The sequence below is a fragment of the Sceloporus occidentalis genome, unplaced genomic scaffold (assembly GCF_023333645.1).
Source record: "Sceloporus occidentalis isolate IW3139 unplaced genomic scaffold, rSceOcc1.0.p SCAF_14, whole genome shotgun sequence".
Classification (NCBI taxonomy): domain Eukaryota; kingdom Metazoa; phylum Chordata; class Lepidosauria; order Squamata; family Phrynosomatidae; genus Sceloporus; species Sceloporus occidentalis.
The window spans coordinates 20036823-20056175 of record NW_028316994.1 but is presented as its reverse complement, the minus strand read 5'-3'; the positions used below and the strand labels follow the sequence as shown (position 1 = coordinate 20056175).

The following is a 19353-nucleotide window of genomic DNA, read 5'->3' as shown; positions in this document are numbered from 1 at the left end:
TCTTCCTTATCAAAGCTCAGCCTTTGCAGAGAAATCTATGGGGTAAGGGTGTGGGGTGGGGAGGACCCTTGAGGGCCTGACTTTGCAAGACCCCAATCCTCCAAGGCCCCCTTGCTAAGAAGGGTCTGACACAGACACTCACACCCAAAAGATGCAGGTGTGCCACAGATGTGCCCACACACCCTCAGTCTCCACAGGCCCATCTCTGTTGGGTTCATCCACCAGGGCTGCCCTTCCGCCTCTGCGCCCTTTGGCTCCTCCTCAGCTGGCACTGCACATCCGAGAGGGAAAGACCAAGGTGCCCACCTGGCAGGGAGCCAAGGAGGTCTGGAAAGGGATGGCAGCAGGGCAGGGAGGGGAGGCAGGGGCAGGCAGGAGGACCCCCAGGCTCTGAGGTATTGAGGGCCATCCAGGAGGGCTTGGTGCCTTAGGGGGCCACTGCACCTGGGCCCCAGCTAGCCCTTCCACATGGGCTCCCTCTGTCTCAGTGAAAGACAGAGCCTCAGGGTGACCCCAGTGCTGGCCAAGGGGTTGTCATGACCCCCTATTCCCCCCAATGCACAAGCAGGAGGTCCAGCCCTGACTCTGCGTCCAGGTGGGGCCCCCATTCCGCAAGGCAGAGCCTTCACCCACCGCTGCCACCGCTGCTTCTTCTCCGTCCTCCTCCTCCTCTTTGGTTCTCTGCCTGAGCAACAAAGCTGCTGATAAGACTGGGGCCCCGCAGGAGTCCTTCCAACCATCTGAGCCCAGAGCAGGCAGAGGGGCAGGGCTGGACAGGGCTGATAGGGGACCGGGGAGGGGCCTTTATCAGGCGGCAGAGGCTTAGGTTAGGAGGCCGGCCAGCGGAGTCAGTGGGAGGCTCTGCAGAGGCCTTTTCTCAGCCTCCTCCTCACCCTGTCCTCCTTCCTTCTTCCCCTCCAGATGTCCAGCAAGCAGGCTGCCACTGGCACCATGCCCCCCCCCAGGCTGCGGATCCTCTTCCTCCTCCTCTTCCATGGCCTCCTCCTGGTCAGCCTGGTGGCCACCTCTGCCCAGGCTGATGAGCTGATTGTGGACACCCAGACGGGCCGAGTGCACGGGGTCCAGATGCCGGTGCTGAACGGGCACGTCTCGGCCTTCCTGGGCATCCCCTTCGCGAAGCCCCCCGTAGGCCGGCTGCGATTCATGCGCCCGGAGCCCATCGAGCGCTGGCACGACGTCCTGGACGCCTCTTCCTACCAGCACTCCTGCTACCAACTGGTGGACAACACCTACCCAGGCTTCCACGGCATCGAGATGTGGAACCCCAACCAGAACATGAGTGAGGACTGCCTCTACCTCAACATCTGGGTACCCTCGCCGCGGCCCAAGAACGCCACCGTCCTTGTCTGGATCTACGGGGGCGGCTTCTACAGCGGTTCCACCTCGCTGGATGTCTATGATGGACGGTTCCTCACCTACACCGAGAAGGTGGTCCTGGTCTCCATCAGCTACCGGGTGGGGGCCTTCGGCTTCCTGGCCCTGCTGGGCAGCCAGGATGCCCCTGGCAACATGGGCCTCCTGGACCAGCGCATGGCCCTGCAGTGGGTCCAGAAGAACATCCAGTTCTTTGGGGGCAACCCGAAAATGGTCACCATCTTTGGTGAGAGTGCTGGGGGAGCCTCAGTGGGAATGCACCTCCTCTCGGCCCAGAGCCGGTCCCTCTTCCAGCGGGCCATCTTGCAGAGCGGGGCCCCCAATGCGCCCTGGGCCACCATCACACCTGCGGAGAGCAGGCGGAGGGCCACTGTGCTGGGCAAGCGGGTGGGCTGCCACTTCAGCAACGACTCGGAGTTAGTCAGCTGCCTGAGGACCAAGACGCCCCAGGAGCTGGTCGACGAGGAGTGGTCAGTGCTGCCCTACAAGAGCGTCTTCCGCTTCTCCTTCGTGCCAGTCATCGACGGGGACTTCTTCCCAGACACACCGGAGGCCATGCTGAGCACAGGCAACTTCAAGGACACGCAGGTGTTGCTGGGAGTGGTCAAGGACGAGGGCACCTACTTCCTCATCTATGGGGTACCCGGCTTCAGCAAGGACAACGAGAGCCTCATCAGCCGGGAGGACTTCCTGGAGGGGGTGCGCATCGGCGTCCCGCACGCCAATGACATCGCCGCTGAGGCTGTGGTGCTGCAGTACACTGACTGGCAGGATGAGGACAACCGGGAGAAGAACCGGGAGGCCATGGATGACATCGTGGGCGACCACAACGTGATCTGCCCCGTTATGCACTTTGCGGCCCGCTACGCCGAGCGCGGCAACAAGGTCTATGCCTACCTCTTTGACCACCGGGCCTCCAACCTCATCTGGCCACTCTGGATGGGCGTCCCACATGGCTACGAGATCGAGTTCATCTTTGGGCTGCCGCTGAACAACAGCCTCAACTACACTGCCGAGGAGAAGGAGCTCAGCCGGAGGATGATGCGCTACTGGGCCAACTTTGCCCGCACTGGGTAAATGGGACTAATGGGGGGTGGCATGCATGGGGCAGGAAGGCAGATATGGGTCCAGAGAAAGCCATTGCTCTGAAAGGAAATGGGGGTCAAAGGGGGAGGCCACGAGTGGGAAAGCAAAGGACCACGAGGAACAGAAAGGAAGAAAGCTGGGCTTCATGGCCCACGTTTGCAAGACTCCATGTTTATGTCTGCGCCTAAAAGGAGAGGTTTTTTACTGTCCCTAATTTCAGGGATTTCGTTGTGTTTTAAACTTTATTTCTTTATCTTAGAAATGTATGCCCTGCTCTTTCGCTTCAGGGCTCCCAGAGCAGCTAGCAAGACAAAGTATGCAGCAGCCCCTCTTCCTGAGGATAGGATCAAAAATTAAGGAATGACAAATGAGGAGGAGTAGGGAACTTTCTTCCTTGCATGATGGTTTTGAATATATATTTTTATCATGCTACCTTTTTAAAAAATCAGCATTTGAACTATATATATTGCATCTAAAAATTATGACTGAATGATTTGGATCAGTTCCTGCTGGCTTAAACAGCATTGTCTTGATTTGATTCTATTTGAAAACAACAACAGTGGCCAGAGCTACCCCTTTAAATACAGTTTTAAAGGGCTAGTCTGGAGCAGTTAACCTTTGGACTTAACCTTTGGATTCAAGGTGCCCTGGGGCTGGCAGGGGGCTCTGGGCTCTCATCTCACCGGCAGTAGCCCCCCAGCCTCCCCCAGGAAAATCCACTAGCCCCTCCTTCCCTCCCTCCCTCCCTCCCTCCCTCCCTTTGGCACAGGAACCCCACGGACCCCTACGAGAAGGACTCCCCGTGGCCACCCTACACTGTCTCCAAGCAGCAGTACGTCAAGCTGAACACCCAGCGGCTGAGCACAGATCGCAGCCTCCGTGCCCAGATCTGCGCCTTCTGGAACCGCTTTCTCCCCAAACTGCTCAATGTGACAGGTGGGTCTGGGGGCGAGGGCAGGTGGGGGGCCAGGTAAGCCCTTCTTGGGAAACAGCCAGCCAGGTCAGCTCAGCTCAGCTCAGGCCCCTAGTCCAGGCCCCAGCTCTGCTCTCTTTGCCCCATCCAGCTCTGTCCAGAGTCTCCTCCCGCTGCCCTCTCCCTCTGTGTGGCCAACTGAGGAGGGGGGCCACCCTACTCTTCCAAAATATGGGTATTATCTTTTGCCAATAGCGCCTTTGGAGCCTGGGGAGGCAAAGCCGTTAGCCATGGGGGCATTCAGGGTGCCCCATCACCCTTTTAGGCCTCAGGAGTCCCACCTCAGAACAGGGACTGACCCAAACAGGGAGTCCCATCACTTCCCAGTTGGGGGGAAAGGCTTGCAAAGGCAGAATGTGGCCAAGTGGGCCTGTGGCGCTCCTCCTTCAGCCCTTGTGGGGGGACACCTCAAAACATGGTGCGTAGGTGAACAGCATGCATAAGCGCAAAGACCTGGATGTGATGTTGGTCTTGGGGGGGGGGAAATGTTTCCCTCCCCACTGGGAAAACAGCAGCTATGTGTGGGCTCCATGCTGCATCCCTCCCTCCTTGCCTGGCCTACATTCTAGGGGCAAGACGCGTTGTTTGTGAGCACCCCACTGCTGCCTCTGTCGTCCATGACATACGTCAGAGTGGCCCAGCCAAGAGCATTTGTCATTGTTGCTGCTCCTGCAGAGAGATAAAAGCTGGGAGGGCTTTTCCCACCCATCTCCCCACGCCTCCCAGCCCCAACGGCAGGCAGGCCTTAACCCTCCTTCTCTTCTCCCTTGTAGCTTCCTGCAGACCTTGCACTGACTCCGGTCTTCCCCCCACGGAAAGCTCCCCACTGAGCTCCAGCCCCAGGGCCCCCATCCACTCATTGGCCCCCTTTCTCCTCCTCCTCCTCCTCCCATGGGGGCACCTTCTCTCCTGAGAGCCCCACAGATCAGACCCAAGAGGAGGGGGAGGAAGGTGCTGCCACGGCCCCTTGTGGGGTGGAGCGCTGGCTGGTGTGTGGGGGGCATCATGGCTGCCTGCGCTTGCACAGACTGAGGACTCTGCGCCAGGAAGTCAGACAAGAGGGTCTCCCTGAATTTGGGCAAGGGGACCCAGGCATTAGGAGTGGAGAGCAGAAGAGGCGGCGGGGGAGGAAAAGGAGGCACTGAGCCAGAGGAATGTGGGCAGACTGCCCCATGGCTGCACGCACACATGCACATGCCCCCCCCTTGTGCACTTAGGACAAAACAAGGCTGCGGGGGGGCAGGAAGGACTCTGCCTTGGAGGAATAGCACATCTCAGTTTGGGGAAGCTGGAGGCCAGTTACATGCACTGACCGAATTGACCTCTCAGAAGAGAGTTGTCTTAAAAGGCCAGGTTGATGCGATGACTGCGCAATCCCTATCCACACACAGATGCACAACCCAGCAGTATCAGGCTTGTGCGGATGACACAAAGGTCTGGAACTGTGGGTGGGGGGTGGAGAACCCTTGCACCCAGGACCTCAGCGGCCGGGCCAGAGACTGAGCCTCCATGCTCTGGGGCTCCCTGCATGCATTGGCACATGCGTGGGAATGGGGGCTGGCATGGCTGCTTTGCATGGCTCAGTTTTGAAGGCAAAAAAGTGGGGAGGCGCTGTGCACTCCCAATATGCAGATGTCCCATGCCTCTCCTGTTGCCCACTTGGCTACCAGAGGCAGGGGAAGGCAGGTGTGCAGAGGCACCCACAGCTATGGGGGTGGGGAGGGCAACATGAGAGCATGACAGCCCCAATTCTGCCCCCTGCAAATCTTTCCTTCAGTCCCAAATTTCTAGTTCTGGAGTAACTTAAACCCTCAAGTGAGCATTCAGGAGCAGAGTTTAGGCATCCAAAGAAGAAGGCAAAAGGCGAAGGTTTTCTAAGGGAATGCAGACAAAACTGCAAATGCAGGAGTTGGGGGCGGTAGCAATTTTCAGGGTTTCATTCTCTGTAGTGCTAGAAATCTGGGGATGAAGGAGTATTTCATTTGGGAGGGGGCAGAATTCTTATGGGGGGCAATGCTTTCCTTTTGGGAGGCGTAACTGAGTAGATGTTTCAGGGAAGTGAGCCATGAGAGAAGGTTTCTAAAACCACACACAGAGACCCCATTGCAATAGTGTGAGCACAGCCGCTCTGGGGCCACAAATCCTCCCCCCTTGTGTTGTCAGATGAGCGACACACTCAGCCCCACACAGTTGCCTATGGGAGCGTTTGCTGCAGGGGTTCTTTTGGAGGACAGCACTTTGGGGGTGATGTGGGAGGAGATGTTGATAAAGTGCAGCCTTCTCTGCATGTCTGTGTTTCGTCTGGTCCTTTGTCGCACCCTCTTTTTGCCAGATGGTTGCATGGCTGGGGTCAGAAAGGGGGAGAGGAGCGTATGGGGCAGGATGTTCAGGTATGGCAGGTGGGGGGGTCAGAGGAAGGGCTTCAGGGACCACAGCTGGATGGAGAGGGGCTTGTGGATTGGGGAGAGGGTGCCCTCCTCACAATCGAGGCGCCAAAGGCAAAGGTGGCTCATGGACGACAGACAGATGTCCAAAGGGAAAGAGAGGCCTCTTCCTCCTGAGAAGGACAGCCCTGGTTTGGTGCTTCTTATTTCAACTGGGGGGGGTCTTGAGGGTCTTAGGGAGGGGGCCTGTGTCCCACCCCAGGTCTCCTCATTGGGGGTCCCTGCAAGCAAAGGGCTGTGACCCCTCTTCTCTCCTCTGAGAGCTTCGAAAGTGCCTTTCTATTTGGGTGGCACTGATGCCTTGGCATTAAGGGAGTCCAAGTAGATCACAAGTTGAACATGAGTCAACAGTGTGATGCGGCAGCTAAAAAGGCCAATACAATTTTAGGCTGCATCAATAATAGTGTCTAGATCAAGAGAAGTAAAGTAGAAGTACGACTGAAATGGTGAAGGATCTGCAAACCATGAAGCCCTATGAGGAACGACTCAGGGAGCTGGAACAGACTCCTTCTTTGGAGATTGTGGTGGAGTCTCCTTCCTTGGAGGCTGTCTTTAAGCAGAGGCTGGATGGCCATCTGTCAATGGGGATGCTTGGATGGAGAGTTCCTGCATGGCAGAAGAAGGGGCTTGGACTGGATCAGGGCCCTTTGGAGGTCTCTTCCAACTCTAGGATTCTAAGGGAGTCTTCTTCCTCCTCTTCCTCATTCCCATGCTTAATGCTCTTTTCTTTCTCCTCTCTCTCCCTTGGGCTTCTCCTTCCTTCCTTCCTTCCTTCCTTCCTTCCTTCCTTCCTTCCTTCCTTCCTCTGCCCTCACCTGCCCCCCTTGGGACCCTCCTCGCCCCCCAGATAATATCGAGGAGGCCGAGCGGCAGTGGAAGCTGGAGTTTCACCTCTGGAGCGCCTACATGATGCACTGGAAGAACCAGTTTGACCACTACAACAAACAGGACCGTTGTTCGGAGCTGTGACACGGAGCGAGCCAAGCAATCAGCCCCTCATGTGCCATTTAATCTACCCAAAAAAAACTCTACCCTCCAAATTCCCAACCGTAGCCACGTACTCCACCCCCCCCCCCCTTTTTGGACCCTCCCCACAATACTAGCCAAACCCCCAGCCCTCCACCTGAGGATTCCCCCCCTGAATCCAGGCCAAGCCACCCGCTCAGGCAACTGCCCACCCCCCCAGTCCAGAGGACTGGCCCAGCGGCTCCATGGACCCAATTGAGCCACAAGCGGATCCCACAGCCCCCACAGCCCCCTCCCCACTCCGGCCCAACTGGCCAGTTCCCCCCCCCGACAGTCACTGTGACCCCCACCCAAACCCAAATGCCCCCATCCACTGAGGCAGCAAGTTGATCTTCTGCTCCAGGGGAGGGAGAACAGACCCCCCCAGCCCCCCAAGGGCTGCCCAAAGGGAAGCACTCAGATTAATCCCCCCCAATGGACCTTGTGGCTACTCCCCCAACCGATGCCCCCTACTCTTTGCTGTGATCTGTATATAATGTTTATTTAAAGAGGAAAAATGTGATAAATGAATACATATATATCTATACATATATATCTATAAATATATCTATATCTATATTTGAACTGTATAGTTGCCGGGAGCCACTGCTGCCGCTGCCAAAGGCAACCCTTCTCTCTCCCCCCTCAGGACCTCCAAGCCCCCTCCCCACTTCCAGGCTCCCACATTCCCCGAAGCCATCGCTCCCACCCCAAACCCCACCCCCCTCCGCCCCTCCGAGCACTTCTTGGGGATGGTAGCCCCACAGGCCTGGTCCCCAGAGCTGACCCCCTCCAAAACACTTGACCCCCCCCCGAGAGAAGACCACTGGCCTGCCAATTCCAAGGACCCCCCCCAATGCCAGTCTGCCCCCCAAGCGCTGCATGGCTGCTGACACGTGTCGGCCTCCGAGCGAGTGAACGGTGTGTGGAGAAACCAATTAAAGGAGGAGAGACCAGAGTAAACCTGAAACAGCTGTGGCTGCTTTGTGTGTATGTGTGTGTGGGGGGTGGTGGCCAATTGCAGGGGGCAATGGGGGGGTCAAGAACTGGGCCTTTGCCTGGGCCCCCAGGCCCCCTTCCTGACGGACGGCCCCCTCTGAGGCCGAGAGAGGACTCCGGAGCTCCAAGGCTCAGGCTGCCCCAGCATTTCCTCCAGGGCCTCTCTCTCCGGAGCTGAGCCTCGCTGTGTTTGGGGGAGAGCCTCCTCTGCTCCAGGGGCCTCCAGGGGGCGCCAGAGAGCTGTCTCCGGAGCACGTGGGGAAGCGCAACGGCAGACAGACGCGTGTCCCGGTCCCTACGCGGGGAGAGGGGCCTGGAGCCCCCCCCCCCGGAGTAGGCCCTCCCGCTGCCGCCCCTCTTCACTGCCCCTGACCTCAGGTGACCTCTGGCCCGCCGGAAAGGCTGGAGAGGAAAGGTCAGGTCAGGTCGGGGGGGGGCTCTAGGGCGCGGGGGGGGGAGATTGGGGAGGAGATGGGCTGCAAGGAGCTGTTTGTGCCCATAGGCCCCCTCCGCCCCAAAGGAAGGGCCGGGGTCGGGGGGGGCTCCGGTCTGCCCCGTTCCTTCTTTCCCCCAGATGTGGGAGCGGGGGTCTCTCCAGCTGCAGAAAAGGGGGGCACAGAGCTCCGTGAGGCGGAATGGGGGGGGTCCATTGGGAGTCAACCCCCGCAAAGACACATTCAGGCCCTGAAGCTGCTGCCTGAGCCCCCCCCCGGCAGAGACTGCAACTCCCATCATCCGCTGGCAGAGGCATTCCTGGAGAGTTATCATCCCCCTCCAGAAAAAGTAACTTTCCCAGCCCAGCCTTTGTTTCGACTTGTTTTGTGTGTCTGGGCTGCCTCCGCACATGAACTCCCCCCCCAAAAAAAAACCCTCACAGATGTCCCCAAACTGGCATCCTCCGAGGGGGGTGTGTGGAACCAAAAACAGGATGCATTTTCTGGAGGGGGGGCGCAGGGTTCTTTTTTTGCGATTCCTAATTTGTATTTATGTATAAATGCAGACCTAGAGCGAGATTTTCCTGTTGGGGGGCTTAGAAGACCCTCGATTGAGGGGGGGCTCTTTGTTCTCCCCCCCCCCCCAGTTTTCAGCTCTTCCATTAAACTCTCCTTCAAGAACTCTGGCCTCTTTTGGTCTTCCTTATTTTGGGGGGCGGGGATGCTCTAGGGGACCTCCTGGGCAAAGATGTCCCCTGAGTGAGGGGGGGGAGTGGCACAGGGTGCAAGCCCCCCCCCCCGCAGACACACACACGCAAAGAGAAAAGAGGAGGGGGGCTTTTCCATTTCTCACCCCACACTTTCTGCAGCCATTTATGATGCAAAGGATTCTGGGAGAGGGGCAACCCCCCCCCCCCAGGATCCAGCCAAGCAACTCCCCCCCCGCCCCCACATCCATTCTGACCCAGAAGGAAGGCGTCTGGGGAGATGGTTCTCTTCAGGACCCAAGAAGGGGGGCTCTTCAATAGGGATCTGTGAGGGGGGGCAAAGTGAAGCCGTACCCCCCTGCTTCCTAACCCCAGCCCTCCAAATTCCAGGCAGCAGCTGCCTTCCTGGAATGTCTGCACATGCTCAGAGGCACTCTTGGGTCCCCAGAGTGCCCTTTGACCTTTGCAGCTGAGCCGGGGAGCAGAGCAGACCGCTTGCCTTCCTGAACCAGGCCTGGGGGCTTGACCTTTGCTGCTGGGGAGCATGGAAGGGCCATCCGTGGCGCATGGGCTGCACATGGAGGAGGGTCTCCCTCTCCCCACTGATCTGCCCTTGAGCCACACACTTTTGCCATGGGCCTGGGGCCAGTGTGGGCCTGGGGCCTATGCGGCCGTGGGGCTTTTCCCAGGGAGGGTGTGTGGGGGGCATGTGGGGAGGAGGAGGAGGAAGAGTGCATTGCATGGCCGGCAGAGCCGCCTGAGCATCCGCATCGGCAGATTCGAGGCTGGAGGGCCCAGGCGGCGCTTGCAATGCACACACGCACACAGGCATACAAGGCGCACAGCACACTCAGCGCACACCCGCCTCCCGAGCCCTGGCCAGTGAGCAAACACCGTGGCCTTGTGTGCTCAGAGGAAAGGGGTCCCTGCGCAAAGCCAGCCCCACCCCACCCTGGGCCCCATGCGGCAGGGCAAGTGCCACCCCTGATTGGGGGCAAGGTCAAGGGGGGCTCCAGGCTTTGGTACCAGGGCTGTGCCAGGGGTGGCATGCACACAGTTCACACGTACAAACGCACACACAGAGGGAGACACAAAGCGGCCGTTTGGAAAACTGGATGCCTGCCAGCCCCCCCCCCCCCCGAAAGTTGGCACCTTGACAAAGTCAGCTGGGGACGTTATGAGGCTGGCGGGAGCCAGAGCCCCACAAAGGCTATTTTTTTCCTGGGGATTGGTTGCCCAGATCGGCCCCAAACTTTGCACACTTCCAGTGGGGTGCAAGGACTTCCCCCTGAATTTTTTCCAGATTTTTCCCCCCACCCAAAAGGGGTTTATTCAAGTGTAGAAAGTTGTGCCGGGGGAAACGGGACCAAGCTTTTCTTGGTTCACCCTGCCTTTTCCCCCCTCTCCCTCTCACTCTCCTCCTCGCTCGCTTTCCACAATCGCTCGGGAAGGGCTGGCAGATCTTTCCTGGGGGGCTGGCAGGGACCCCCTTATTCCCTCTTATTTTTGCCCTCGCCCCCCTGATTCTGGATGGCCTGGAAATTGTAGGGTGACAGTTCTTGGGGGCAAGCTGGAAGACAGTCCCTGGTCCCTGTGGCTGCTGGCACATAATGGGGCTGGGGGAGCACCCAGTCGCCTCCCCGTTTTCATGTTGGGGGAGCAAGAAACAGGCCACATGCCCCACGGGCACAAAGGGGCCTGGCATGTGCCCAGCAGTGGCTGGCAACAGGTATTTTTAGGGCCAAAATAAGGCTTCTGGAAAATTCAGGGTCCCCCTCCCCGAGCATGTCTGGATGGGGACAATGGGCAGCCGAACAGGTAAGCTGGAGTGGCATGGGGAGCAGATGGGGGGCTGGTGCGTGGGAAGCCTGCGCTTGCGTCCAGCCGTGGGGTGGGCATTGTTTCCCCTTGGCCAGGAAAAGTGCCAGGGCAGGAAAGGCCAGCCCCCCCACCGGTGGCAAACTGGGGGGGGCAGTGCCTGGGGATCCCCCAAAATTGTCTCAAGCCCCCCAGGTGCCAGTTTTTGTGTGGGAGGGAGTGGTGGCAGCAGAACAGCCTGAAAAAAATATGCCATAATCACACCCCACGAGAAATGGGCCCAAGTGAAGGCAACTTTCAGTTCTGGGGAAAGGAGGGGAAATGGAGGGGAGCCCCAACCCTGAGGCCCCCCAAATTAGTTGAAGCGCTCCCCACATCATTTGCCTGCTGCCCCCAGCAAGGAATCCCCCTCCTCTTAAAAAAAGAGATGCGTCATGCTCAGAAGACACCATGTCCTCCTCCTCCAGGAAAGCCTCCACCCGTTTCCTGCTTGCTGGGGGCAGGATCAGGCCCAGGAGACCCCCAAATTGACTCCCTGAAGAACAAGGGGGCCTCATTGGAAACAGGCACACACCTGGCCAGGAACCCCAAATTCTAGGGGGAGGGCTCAGAAATAGGGACCAAAATATAGGCCCAGGCAGGCAGAGAGGCCAATCACCCCCCCCCCAGCAGTTCCCAAACGGCCGCCATGTTCTCCTTCCCTAATTCCCCAAAATAAAAACTGAGGGGGGTCCAATGCCACCCCCCAAAATCCTGTCAGAAAAACCCATAAAAAAAGAAGGGGGGTAAAATAAAAAAGGATCAGGCCCAACTATGATCTTTTTTTTTTAAAGCCACCTTCTGTTTTCTGGAGGTGCTTCTGACCCATTGCCAAGGCTCCCCAAGGACTCCCAGTGCCCCCCAAGAAGCCCCCAGCCCCAATTCCTGCTTTCCCGAGATTTTTCCCTGTAAAAGCAATTCACAGCCATCTGCCTCCAAAGATGGAGCCTCTTCCTTTCTGCCGCCATTGGATTTCTCACCAGCCATTTCCAAAAATTTCCCAAAATGGCGAAGGGGGGGGGGGGAGTCCAAGCAGTTGCTTCATATTGATTGCCCCCTATCCCTGGGAACCCCCCAGAACAAATGGGAAACAGCAGGGAAATTGGGGGGCCAGCAAAAGTCTCCCCAGGAAACTCAGGGGCGCCAGGGAGGGTGGGGGGCCTTGAACCTGGGCTTGGTGAGTGAAAAGTGAACACACACCCCCCTTTGCAGAAGGTGGCTGTGGGGGCAGTGGACATGGTCCTGAGCCCCCCTCCAAGCGCATGCATGCTCCTGGAACAGAGCCCCTAAGTAGCCAGGCCCTTCCAGGCCCCTCTCCCTGCCCCACAGTAGAGGGTCCTCCCTTCGGTTCAGCTCTGATTGGGAACATCTGGGGAAGGAGGCAGAGGAGTGGAAGTGGCGCCCCTTGACCTCTGTGTGCGTGAAGGCCGCCTGCAGACAAATGGAGGCACAAGTGGGGTGCAAGCGTGCCCCCACCCATCGTTCCCCCTCCCTCATTAGGAAGGGGGCTTTGAACCCACTGCCAGGCTGGTGGGAGGGGTGGGCCCAAAGCCCCCCACGGCCGACCCCTCTCCCCCACCTCGCTTAAGGAGAAGTTGTGTTTGGGGGTCATTTGGCTCCATCCTCTAAACCTTGGTGCTAGCTGGGTTTTTCACTGGGGGAGGGTTGAGCTTGTTACCATCATGCAGCGTCCATCTCCTCTTCGGCCCCCCAGAGCTGCCTCACTTGTTGTTTTGGGTGGCTCAGACCGCTTGACCCCTGCGTGTGTGTGTGTACGTACCTCACAAAGGCCTACCTTGAATATGTCTGGGGGGGAGGGGGGATTGCTGGTCCTGTGTGCTCTCTCCATTTTGGGGCTCCCCAAATACCTCTCAATGGGGTATTCATTGATTATCAGGCATGGAGGAAAATGGAGGGGCTTTCCTGACCCTGTCCCCCCCCACAGAAGACTTGACACAACAGCCCCCCCCCCCCCCCGGTTTGGTAAAAGAAAAAAAAGAGTGCAAAAGTACACATCCCCCTCCCTGTTTTCTTCTGCCCCACAGCATCCATCCAAGGTCTCTTCCAATATTATTATTATTATTATTATTATTATTATTATTATTATTATTATTATTATTATCCTTTATTTATAAAGCGCTGTAAATTTACACAGCGCTGTACATACAGTCTTTTTAATTGGACAGTTCCCTGCCCTCAGGCTTACAATACAAGGGGATGGCTTGCTGACCCAGGGGTCTGGTGTCTCTGCCCCCCCAAACACAGAGCCAAGCTTGGGGCAAGTGCTCCTGGGCTGGAAGGGGGGAACCAGCCATTTTGAAAGAGGGCTTGGCAAGAAGAGGGTGGGGGTCAGTTGTGGCCCAGCTCTAGACCCCCAGGTAAGGCCAGGGGCCCAGGCGGAGCAGCACCCACCCACCACCGGCATTCGCACCAGCAGCACATCATGGTTTGTTGGGAAATCAGGAATCCACAAGCCATTTTGTGTTGTTAACGTGAGCGCTGGACCTCGTCCGTCCGTTGCCCTTGGCTCTTCCTTCCCCCCAGAAGACAACCAGCCCCCCATTCACACTCAGCCCCACAGCTGTCTCCAAAGCCCACTCCCCAGTGGAGTCGGCCATCCAGAGGGGCAGGGGGCTCCTCTCCCCCCCATCTGTCCATGGGGGGCCTGGAGCCAGGAGGGGCCCGCCCCCCTCTAGCAGCACATCAATATTGGCGCGCCTTGGCACTCGGCCGCCAGTGTTCCTTGCGCTGCTCCAGGGGGGCTTGGCATGTGCAGCTGGCAATGGGGGGGTGGGCACCAGGGTGGGGGGCTTCTGTGGAGGGGAGGGGGCCAGGCCTTCAAATGAGGGGGAAGGAGGGCCAGGGGGCGCCAGGTGGACCTCTGGGGAGGAGGTCCTGGGAGAGAAGACCCCTGCCCACCTGCCCTGCCCCCTGTGCCCCCAAACGGAGGGAGGGAAAGAAGAAAGGGGCCCAGTGGGGTATCCCCCCCACTGCAAGAAGGCAAGGAGGCTGGGAGTCCACGAACCACGTTTATTGCGCTCAATGACAATAAAAAAAATACAAGGTCTTGTGGAGGGGGGGGGGGAGGACCCGGCCTCAATTTGAAAGGAGGCTGGCTCTGGAGAAGGCGGCCCTGGGGCTGGGAAGGGGCCCCCACCCAGGGACCCAGAGAAGCCCCTCCCCACTGGATCCAGAGAAAGCCCTCCGTGGGGAGGTGCCTGGCAGTTGGGGGGAAGGGTACCAGCCTCCATAGGACAAAGTGGTGGGGGGGGGTCCTTCATCGGGAGAGGAGGGGGAGCTCTGCCCCACTGCCGCCCCCTGCCCCTCCCCCTCCGGGGGTCATGAGGAGCCCAGAGTCCAGGTTCAGGCTGTCTGGAAAAGAGAGAGAGAGAGAGAGAGAGAGCGCATTGGGGGGTGTCACAGCTGCCCCCCACTTAAGACCCCACTTGGGGGCTGCCCTTCTCAACCCCCCTAAGACCCTGGGGCCCTCAGACCGTGGGCCCCTCCCTCCCTCCCGGCGCCCCCCCCCCCCCCCCATTCTGCCCCTTTTTACCCTGGTCGAAGTTGAGCTTCTTGGCCGGAGGGGCCTCGCCCAGGCCCTCGATGTCCACCAGGTCGCTCTGGGCGTCCGAGTCGTTCAGGGCGCTGAGGGTCACGTCTGCGGGGAGCAGGCAGGGGCTTGTTATGGGGCCAGGCCCCCAAAAGATGGACCCAGGGACCCACCCCGAAGCCCCTCACTCACCAGACGCCTTGGCTTTCTTCGGGGGGGGCGCGGGGGCGTCGGGAGAGCCCGCCGAGGCCGCGGGAGGGGCCCCTTTCCTGGCCCCCTTTTTGGGGGACTCCGCCGGGGGGGGCAGCCCGGTGTCCTCGTAGGCCTTGCGCTTGGCCGCCCCCTTCAGCTGCGCCCTGGATTTGGGGCCAGAGAGAGAGAGGGAGGGAGGGAGGGAGGGAGAAGGGGGTCAGCAGCGGGGCGCCAGAGCGAGAGACCCCGCCCAGCGAAGAGGATGATGGGAGCTGCGGAGGCCCACCCGGCAGGGCTGTTGTGGGGAGGAGAGGGACCCGGGCCCGGCCCACCCGGCCTCCTTACACGGTGCGGTCCTTGATGAGGGCGCTGAGCCGGTTGAGGTCCTCTCCGAAGCGCTGCACCGAGGAGCGAAGGAGGGCGATCTCCGCCTCCGTCCACTTGGCCCTGCAGCGGGGGTCAAGGGGGGACGATGGGCCTCGGACTGCAGCTCCCAGCATCCCCTCCGCTGCGCTGCGCCCCCGACCTTCCACTTGGGGTCAGAAGGGGTCACGAGGGGGGGCGTGGCCGGGGACGATGGGCCTCGGACTGCAGCTCCCAGCGTCCCCTTCGCTGCGCTCCCTCACCCCCACTTGACCCTGCGGGGGGTCAGGGGTCAGAAGGGTCAAGGCCGGGGACGATGGGCCCTGCGGCGGGGTCGGGGCCTCGGACTGCAGCTCCCAGCATCCCCCCAGAGTCTCACCCGGCCGGGGAGGAGTCGGCCACCGGATGCAGCTGCATGGCCAGCTCGCCCAGCTTCGAGAAGGCGGCGCCGGCGGCGGAGAAGATCTCGCCCACCTGAAGGAAGGAAGGAAGGAAGGAAGGAAAGAAGGAAGGAAGGCAGGCAGGCAGGCGGGCCCAGGGCCCAGGCCCAGTTAGTGTCCGGTCCCTTTGGAGACCCCCCTCCCTGGGTCCCTTTGGGGAAAGCACTCTGCCCATGCTCAGAGGAAGCCTCCCTCCGCAGAGGTACCTTGGTGGAGGCCGAGGTCATGGCGGACCCTCGCAGCCTCCAAGCCGGGGCCGCTCTACCCTCCGCGCCTCTCTATGGTCGCGGACCCGCTCGGCCCCCGTCTCCATTCCTCTCTATGGAAGGCACTGGTGGCGTTCCTCGCTTCTTGACTCTATGGCGCCGCGTCACGTGGGGCCTTTCAGCCAATGGGATGCAGCCGCCCGCTCCTGGGCACGTCCCAGAACTGGCTCTTCCGCAAAGCCCGGACTACAGTTCCCATCATCCCCCTAAAGTCCTCTCCCGGGGGATGCTGGGAGCTGCAGTCCTGCCGCTTTGTGCGTCGCTTGGCCTCCTCCAAACCAGCCTCAGCGTCTTTGTATGGAGACGGCTTCGGGGGGTTAAAGTGGAAAGTGGGCCAGATCATGGGATGCTCTTAAAGGATGACGCTCTTAATGAACAATTCGTTAATTAAAAAAGATTGATTGAAATTGAACGGAGCCTCGCCCCTCGTTCATCTCTCCAGCGCTTTGAAAGGAGGCAGGCGGCGGCCCCTCATTCAGGGGCATCCCTTGGAAACTAGGCGTAATTGTCGCTTGCTATTGGATGTCCTTTTGATGCCTGTTTTATCGAACCATTTCCTGTATTGCTATGTACCGTATATGTATTGGCCTACTAGCCCCTCCACCTTTCCCTCCTCCCTCTGTGTCGTGTCTTTTTAGATTGTAAGCCTAAAGGCAGGGAACCGTCCAATTAAAAAGATGGTATGTACAGCGCTGTGTACATTTACAGCCCTTTATAAATAGAGGTTAATAATAATAATAATAGGCCAGCAGAGAGAGGCCCAGAAGGGGCCTTGGGAACTGGCCCCCCCCCCAGGCCTTCTTGCAGGGGCAGATGCAAACGTAGACCCCCTCCCTCAATTCAGATTGCTTTGGGTCCCTCTGAGCAGCAAGAAACCCCTCCCCAACAGAGGGGCCAAGGAGTCCAGGGCACAGGGCTTTTTCCCAGCCCTTCCACACACAGAGCAGTCTTGTGGGCCTGAATCTCTGGGGAAGCTCTGAGTCAGGAGGCTTTGGGGGTGAGCTGTCAGCCTCCGCTTCCTCCTCAAGAGGAAGGCCAAGCGCGGATAATGGAGAAGTGTCTCTCCACCCCCAGAAATACCACAAGAGCAGCACAGCAGTCAGGAGGGTCAAAGGCGGTTTATTATTGCACACATGAGCAGAGACAGCAAATGCCTTCCCAGACACCCCCCCCCACGCCCCGCACCTGACCCTCGGGTGCAGAGACCAAGTGCACAGACCACCCCTCTCCACCAGCACAGGGTCCATCCAGGTTTCACTTCACAGCAGCAGGACCCACAGGATCATTTACTCTGCCCCAGAAGGGACTCCCAAGTGGCTACAGGTGCAAGCAGCAGCCTGAAGAGAAGCCCAAACTAAGAGGGGGGGGCTGGTCCTGCCCCCAAATACCCGGCACGCCATCCGTCCCAGCTGGCAAGAATTGGGGTCCACACAATGCAGATCCAAAACACACAACATGGATGGTAACTGAAGCGACCAGCCCTTTAACTGCCGTGAGCCCAAGGCAGCTACTCCGCTTAGAGAGTGGGCGCACCTGGGCCACCGGCTCCCAAGGGCCAGCAAGTGTGTGTCTGTGCTGACTATTTCCAGCACGCCTGGGCTGCCAGGAAGGGCAAAGGGAAGGAGGAACAGCGCCAACAGGACACTATTTACAAAACATTGCAGTCTGGATTCCACCAACCAAAACTGGCAACAAAAAACATACCGCTCCATGGGCCTTTTTGGGGAGGACAAGGAGGAGATGACATTGGCAGAACAGAGTCAGGCGATTGGCTGTGAGAGGGATTTGGGGAGGGAGGAAGAAGAGGACCTGGCTGTTTCTCTGCTTACTTACAGAGCCCTGGGGAGGGGGCACAATGCATGGGTCAGGAATGTTTTGAGGGGCTCCCAAATCCCAGCCAACCAGCAAAATTGCCCTCCCTGCACTCAAACACTCACTCAGTACAAGAATTAAATATTTGTGTCCCCCCCCCCCATCTTGATCAAAGCTGAGTTTTGAGGTCGGAGGGTGTGACGGGGGGGGGGGGGGGGGGACAGGAACCCAAAAGAAATAAATACAAGCAGAAATCCAGAGGTGCCCCCCAAGTAGCAGAGGATGGAGGAGGGGTTGTAGTTAGCGGACCATGTACTCCTTGCGCTTGTTGAGCCGGACCTGGCAGAAGGAGAAGCCCCCCAGGAGGACGTAGAGCCCGGCCGCGATGAAGCAGTTGTAGCTGACTTGCTCATAAAGGGCGTAGATCTTGTTCGGACCGTCCCTGCGGAAATGGAGGGGGGGGAGAGGTCAGGGTCAGGATGGCCCTTTCACAAGTCCAAACTTTCCAGCAGCCCCCCCCCCAAAAAAAAAACCAGGCCTTCTCCAGCCTCTTCTCTGCCTCTGACACACATAATGACCCCCCCAACCACCTCCTGGTCAGAAGGGCTGGGTCCAGTGGGAAGACGCCAGGGCCATGGAGGGTGCCATGGGGCAGAGCAGCCTGTTGCCTTTGCTCTCCAGTGGGGAGGAAGAGCGACAGGGTCCATATGTCCATATGCCAGAGGGCCTGGATGCCCGGTTTCCCAGGGAGGGAGGGAGGGGCTGGCCCTCCAAGGTGGGCACTGCCAGCTCTGTGCATCTCCCAGGACGAAGGCCAGGAGGACCCTTCCTTTGAGGCCTTGGGGAGCCAGGAGAGGGAGGCCTGGCCCTCCACGGTCCAGGCCTCCCAGGACTATCTGTAAGCCCCCGCCTTGGAGCCTCTCTGCCTGAAGAGCCTGGTGCAGATACAGCAAGCAAGCAAGCCAGGGCCCCTTCCTTCCTTCACTCACTTGAAGTCGTCCTCCGTGGTGGGAACGTCCTCAATGAGGACGGCCGAGTGGACGTTGAAGAAGATCCCCAGCAGCACCTGCGGAGGGAGGGAAGGCTGTGGGGGCAAGACAGAGACCCCGACCCTCGCGGGCAGAGGAGGGGCTGCGTTTGGGGCCCTTTCCCGCCGCATGGAGCCAAACCAGGACCCCCAGAACCAGCTCCTTGGACCCCTCCTGAGGGCGAAACAGGGGCACAGGGGAAGCCAACCCCAACCCCCAGGAAGGCGCCTCCCGGCAACGGGCCTGAAAGCCCGCAAAGGAGAAGAGGGGCGTTCGGTGAGTGATGGGGGTTCCCTTCGGACCCAGCGCCACTGGCCCCAGGGACCCCTTCCCCCGGGGCCGCAGCCCTCGGAGACCCGGGTGGGCCCCGTAGTACCAGCATGATGACCCCCCAGACGCTGAGGACGATCCCGCAGGCCGCCATCTTGGGGCCGCAGCACAGAAGGGACACCATCGCCGCTCGCTCTGCCTCGAGAAGTGCCTCCGTCCTGCTGCCGCCCGTGAAGAACGAGCCCTTCCGGCGCCAAAAGTCACGTGAACCGGGAGGCGGGGCCGAAGCCCGGCGGAGGCGCTCATTGGCGAGAGGGGCCTGGGGCGGACCACTCAGGCAGCGGAGGAGGAGAGCGAATCCATTGGCGGGGAACGAGAAGGGGCGGAGCTGGAGTTAGAGGCCACGCCTTCCTGCAGGGATGGCAGTCCTAAAATGCTCGCCCCGTGGCATGCTGGGATTTGTATTCTTGAGAGAGCTCTAGGCTTCCCATTGCAGCCTCACCTTCTCATCCCAGCGCACTATGGGAGCTGC

At 59.4% G+C, this 19353-nt stretch overlaps 3 protein-coding genes across 5 annotated transcripts; 1 reads left to right on the top strand and 2 right to left on the bottom strand.

Moving 5' to 3' along the window:
* Window positions 1-857: 857 nt before the first annotated feature.
* ACHE (acetylcholinesterase (Yt blood group)) lies at window positions 858-8963 on the top strand. Its single transcript, XM_089479612.1, has 3 exons — window positions 858-2468; window positions 3251-3417; window positions 6746-8963. Exons 1-3 carry the CDS (start codon window positions 922-924, stop codon window positions 6865-6867), a joined length of 1836 nt encoding a protein of 611 aa, XP_089335738.1. The 5' UTR covers window positions 858-921; the 3' UTR covers window positions 6868-8963.
* A 4953-nt stretch (window positions 8964-13916) lies between these two features.
* On the bottom strand, window positions 13917-15787 carry BACC1 (BPTF associated chromatin complex component 1). Of its 3 annotated transcripts, none has more exons than XM_089480579.1 (6): window positions 15652-15782; window positions 15385-15479; window positions 14988-15089; window positions 14643-14806; window positions 14454-14558; window positions 13917-14272 (listed from the first exon to the last, which is right to left on the bottom strand). In XM_089480579.1, exons 1-6 carry the CDS (start codon window positions 15670-15672, stop codon window positions 14178-14180), a joined length of 582 nt encoding a protein of 193 aa, XP_089336705.1. In that variant the 5' UTR covers window positions 15673-15782; the 3' UTR covers window positions 13917-14177. The 3 variants fall into 3 exon arrangements, with proteins under 3 accessions (XP_089336705.1, XP_089336707.1, XP_089336706.1); XM_089480580.1 differs by having other exon boundaries at window positions 14179-14268; window positions 15652-15787; XM_089480581.1 differs by lacking the exon at window positions 14988-15089.
* A 1246-nt stretch (window positions 15788-17033) lies between these two features.
* LOC149304438 (ribonuclease kappa) lies at window positions 17034-19078 on the bottom strand. The gene is made up of 3 exons (XM_089480533.1): window positions 18928-19078; window positions 18513-18589; window positions 17034-17965 (listed from the first exon to the last, which is right to left on the bottom strand). Exons 1-3 carry the CDS (start codon window positions 19003-19005, stop codon window positions 17824-17826), a joined length of 297 nt encoding a protein of 98 aa, XP_089336659.1. The 5' UTR covers window positions 19006-19078; the 3' UTR covers window positions 17034-17823.
* Window positions 19079-19353: the final 275 nt, after the last annotated feature.

Bases quoted from the DNA above. Each gene is read 5' to 3' on its own strand.
- ACHE (XM_089479612.1), top strand. From the start codon at position 922: ATGTCCAGCAAGCAGGCTGCCACTGGCACCATGCCCCCCCCCAGGCTG. The intron at 2,469-3,250 runs GTAAATGGGACT...CCTTTGGCACAG, and splicing joins GCCAACTTTGCCCGCACTGG to GAACCCCACGGACCCCTACG. The intron at 3,418-6,745 runs GTGGGTCTGGGG...CTCGCCCCCCAG, and splicing joins CAAACTGCTCAATGTGACAG to ATAATATCGAGGAGGCCGAG.
- BACC1 (XM_089480579.1), bottom strand. From the start codon at position 15,672: ATGACCTCGGCCTCCACCAAG. The intron at 15,480-15,651 runs GTACCTCTGCGG...TCCTTCCTTCAG, and splicing joins TGACCTCGGCCTCCACCAAG to GTGGGCGAGATCTTCTCCGC. The intron at 14,807-14,987 runs GTAAGGAGGCCG...CCCCAAATCCAG, and splicing joins CTCATCAAGGACCGCACCGT to GGCGCAGCTGAAGGGGGCGG.
- LOC149304438 (XM_089480533.1), bottom strand. From the start codon at position 19,005: ATGGTGTCCCTTCTGTGCTGCGGCCCCAAGATGGCGGCCTGCGGGATC. The intron at 18,590-18,927 runs GTACTACGGGGC...CTCCCTCCGCAG, and splicing joins TCTGGGGGGTCATCATGCTG to GTGCTGCTGGGGATCTTCTT. The intron at 17,966-18,512 runs GTGAGTGAAGGA...CCATTTCCGCAG, and splicing joins ACCACGGAGGACGACTTCAA to GGACGGTCCGAACAAGATCT.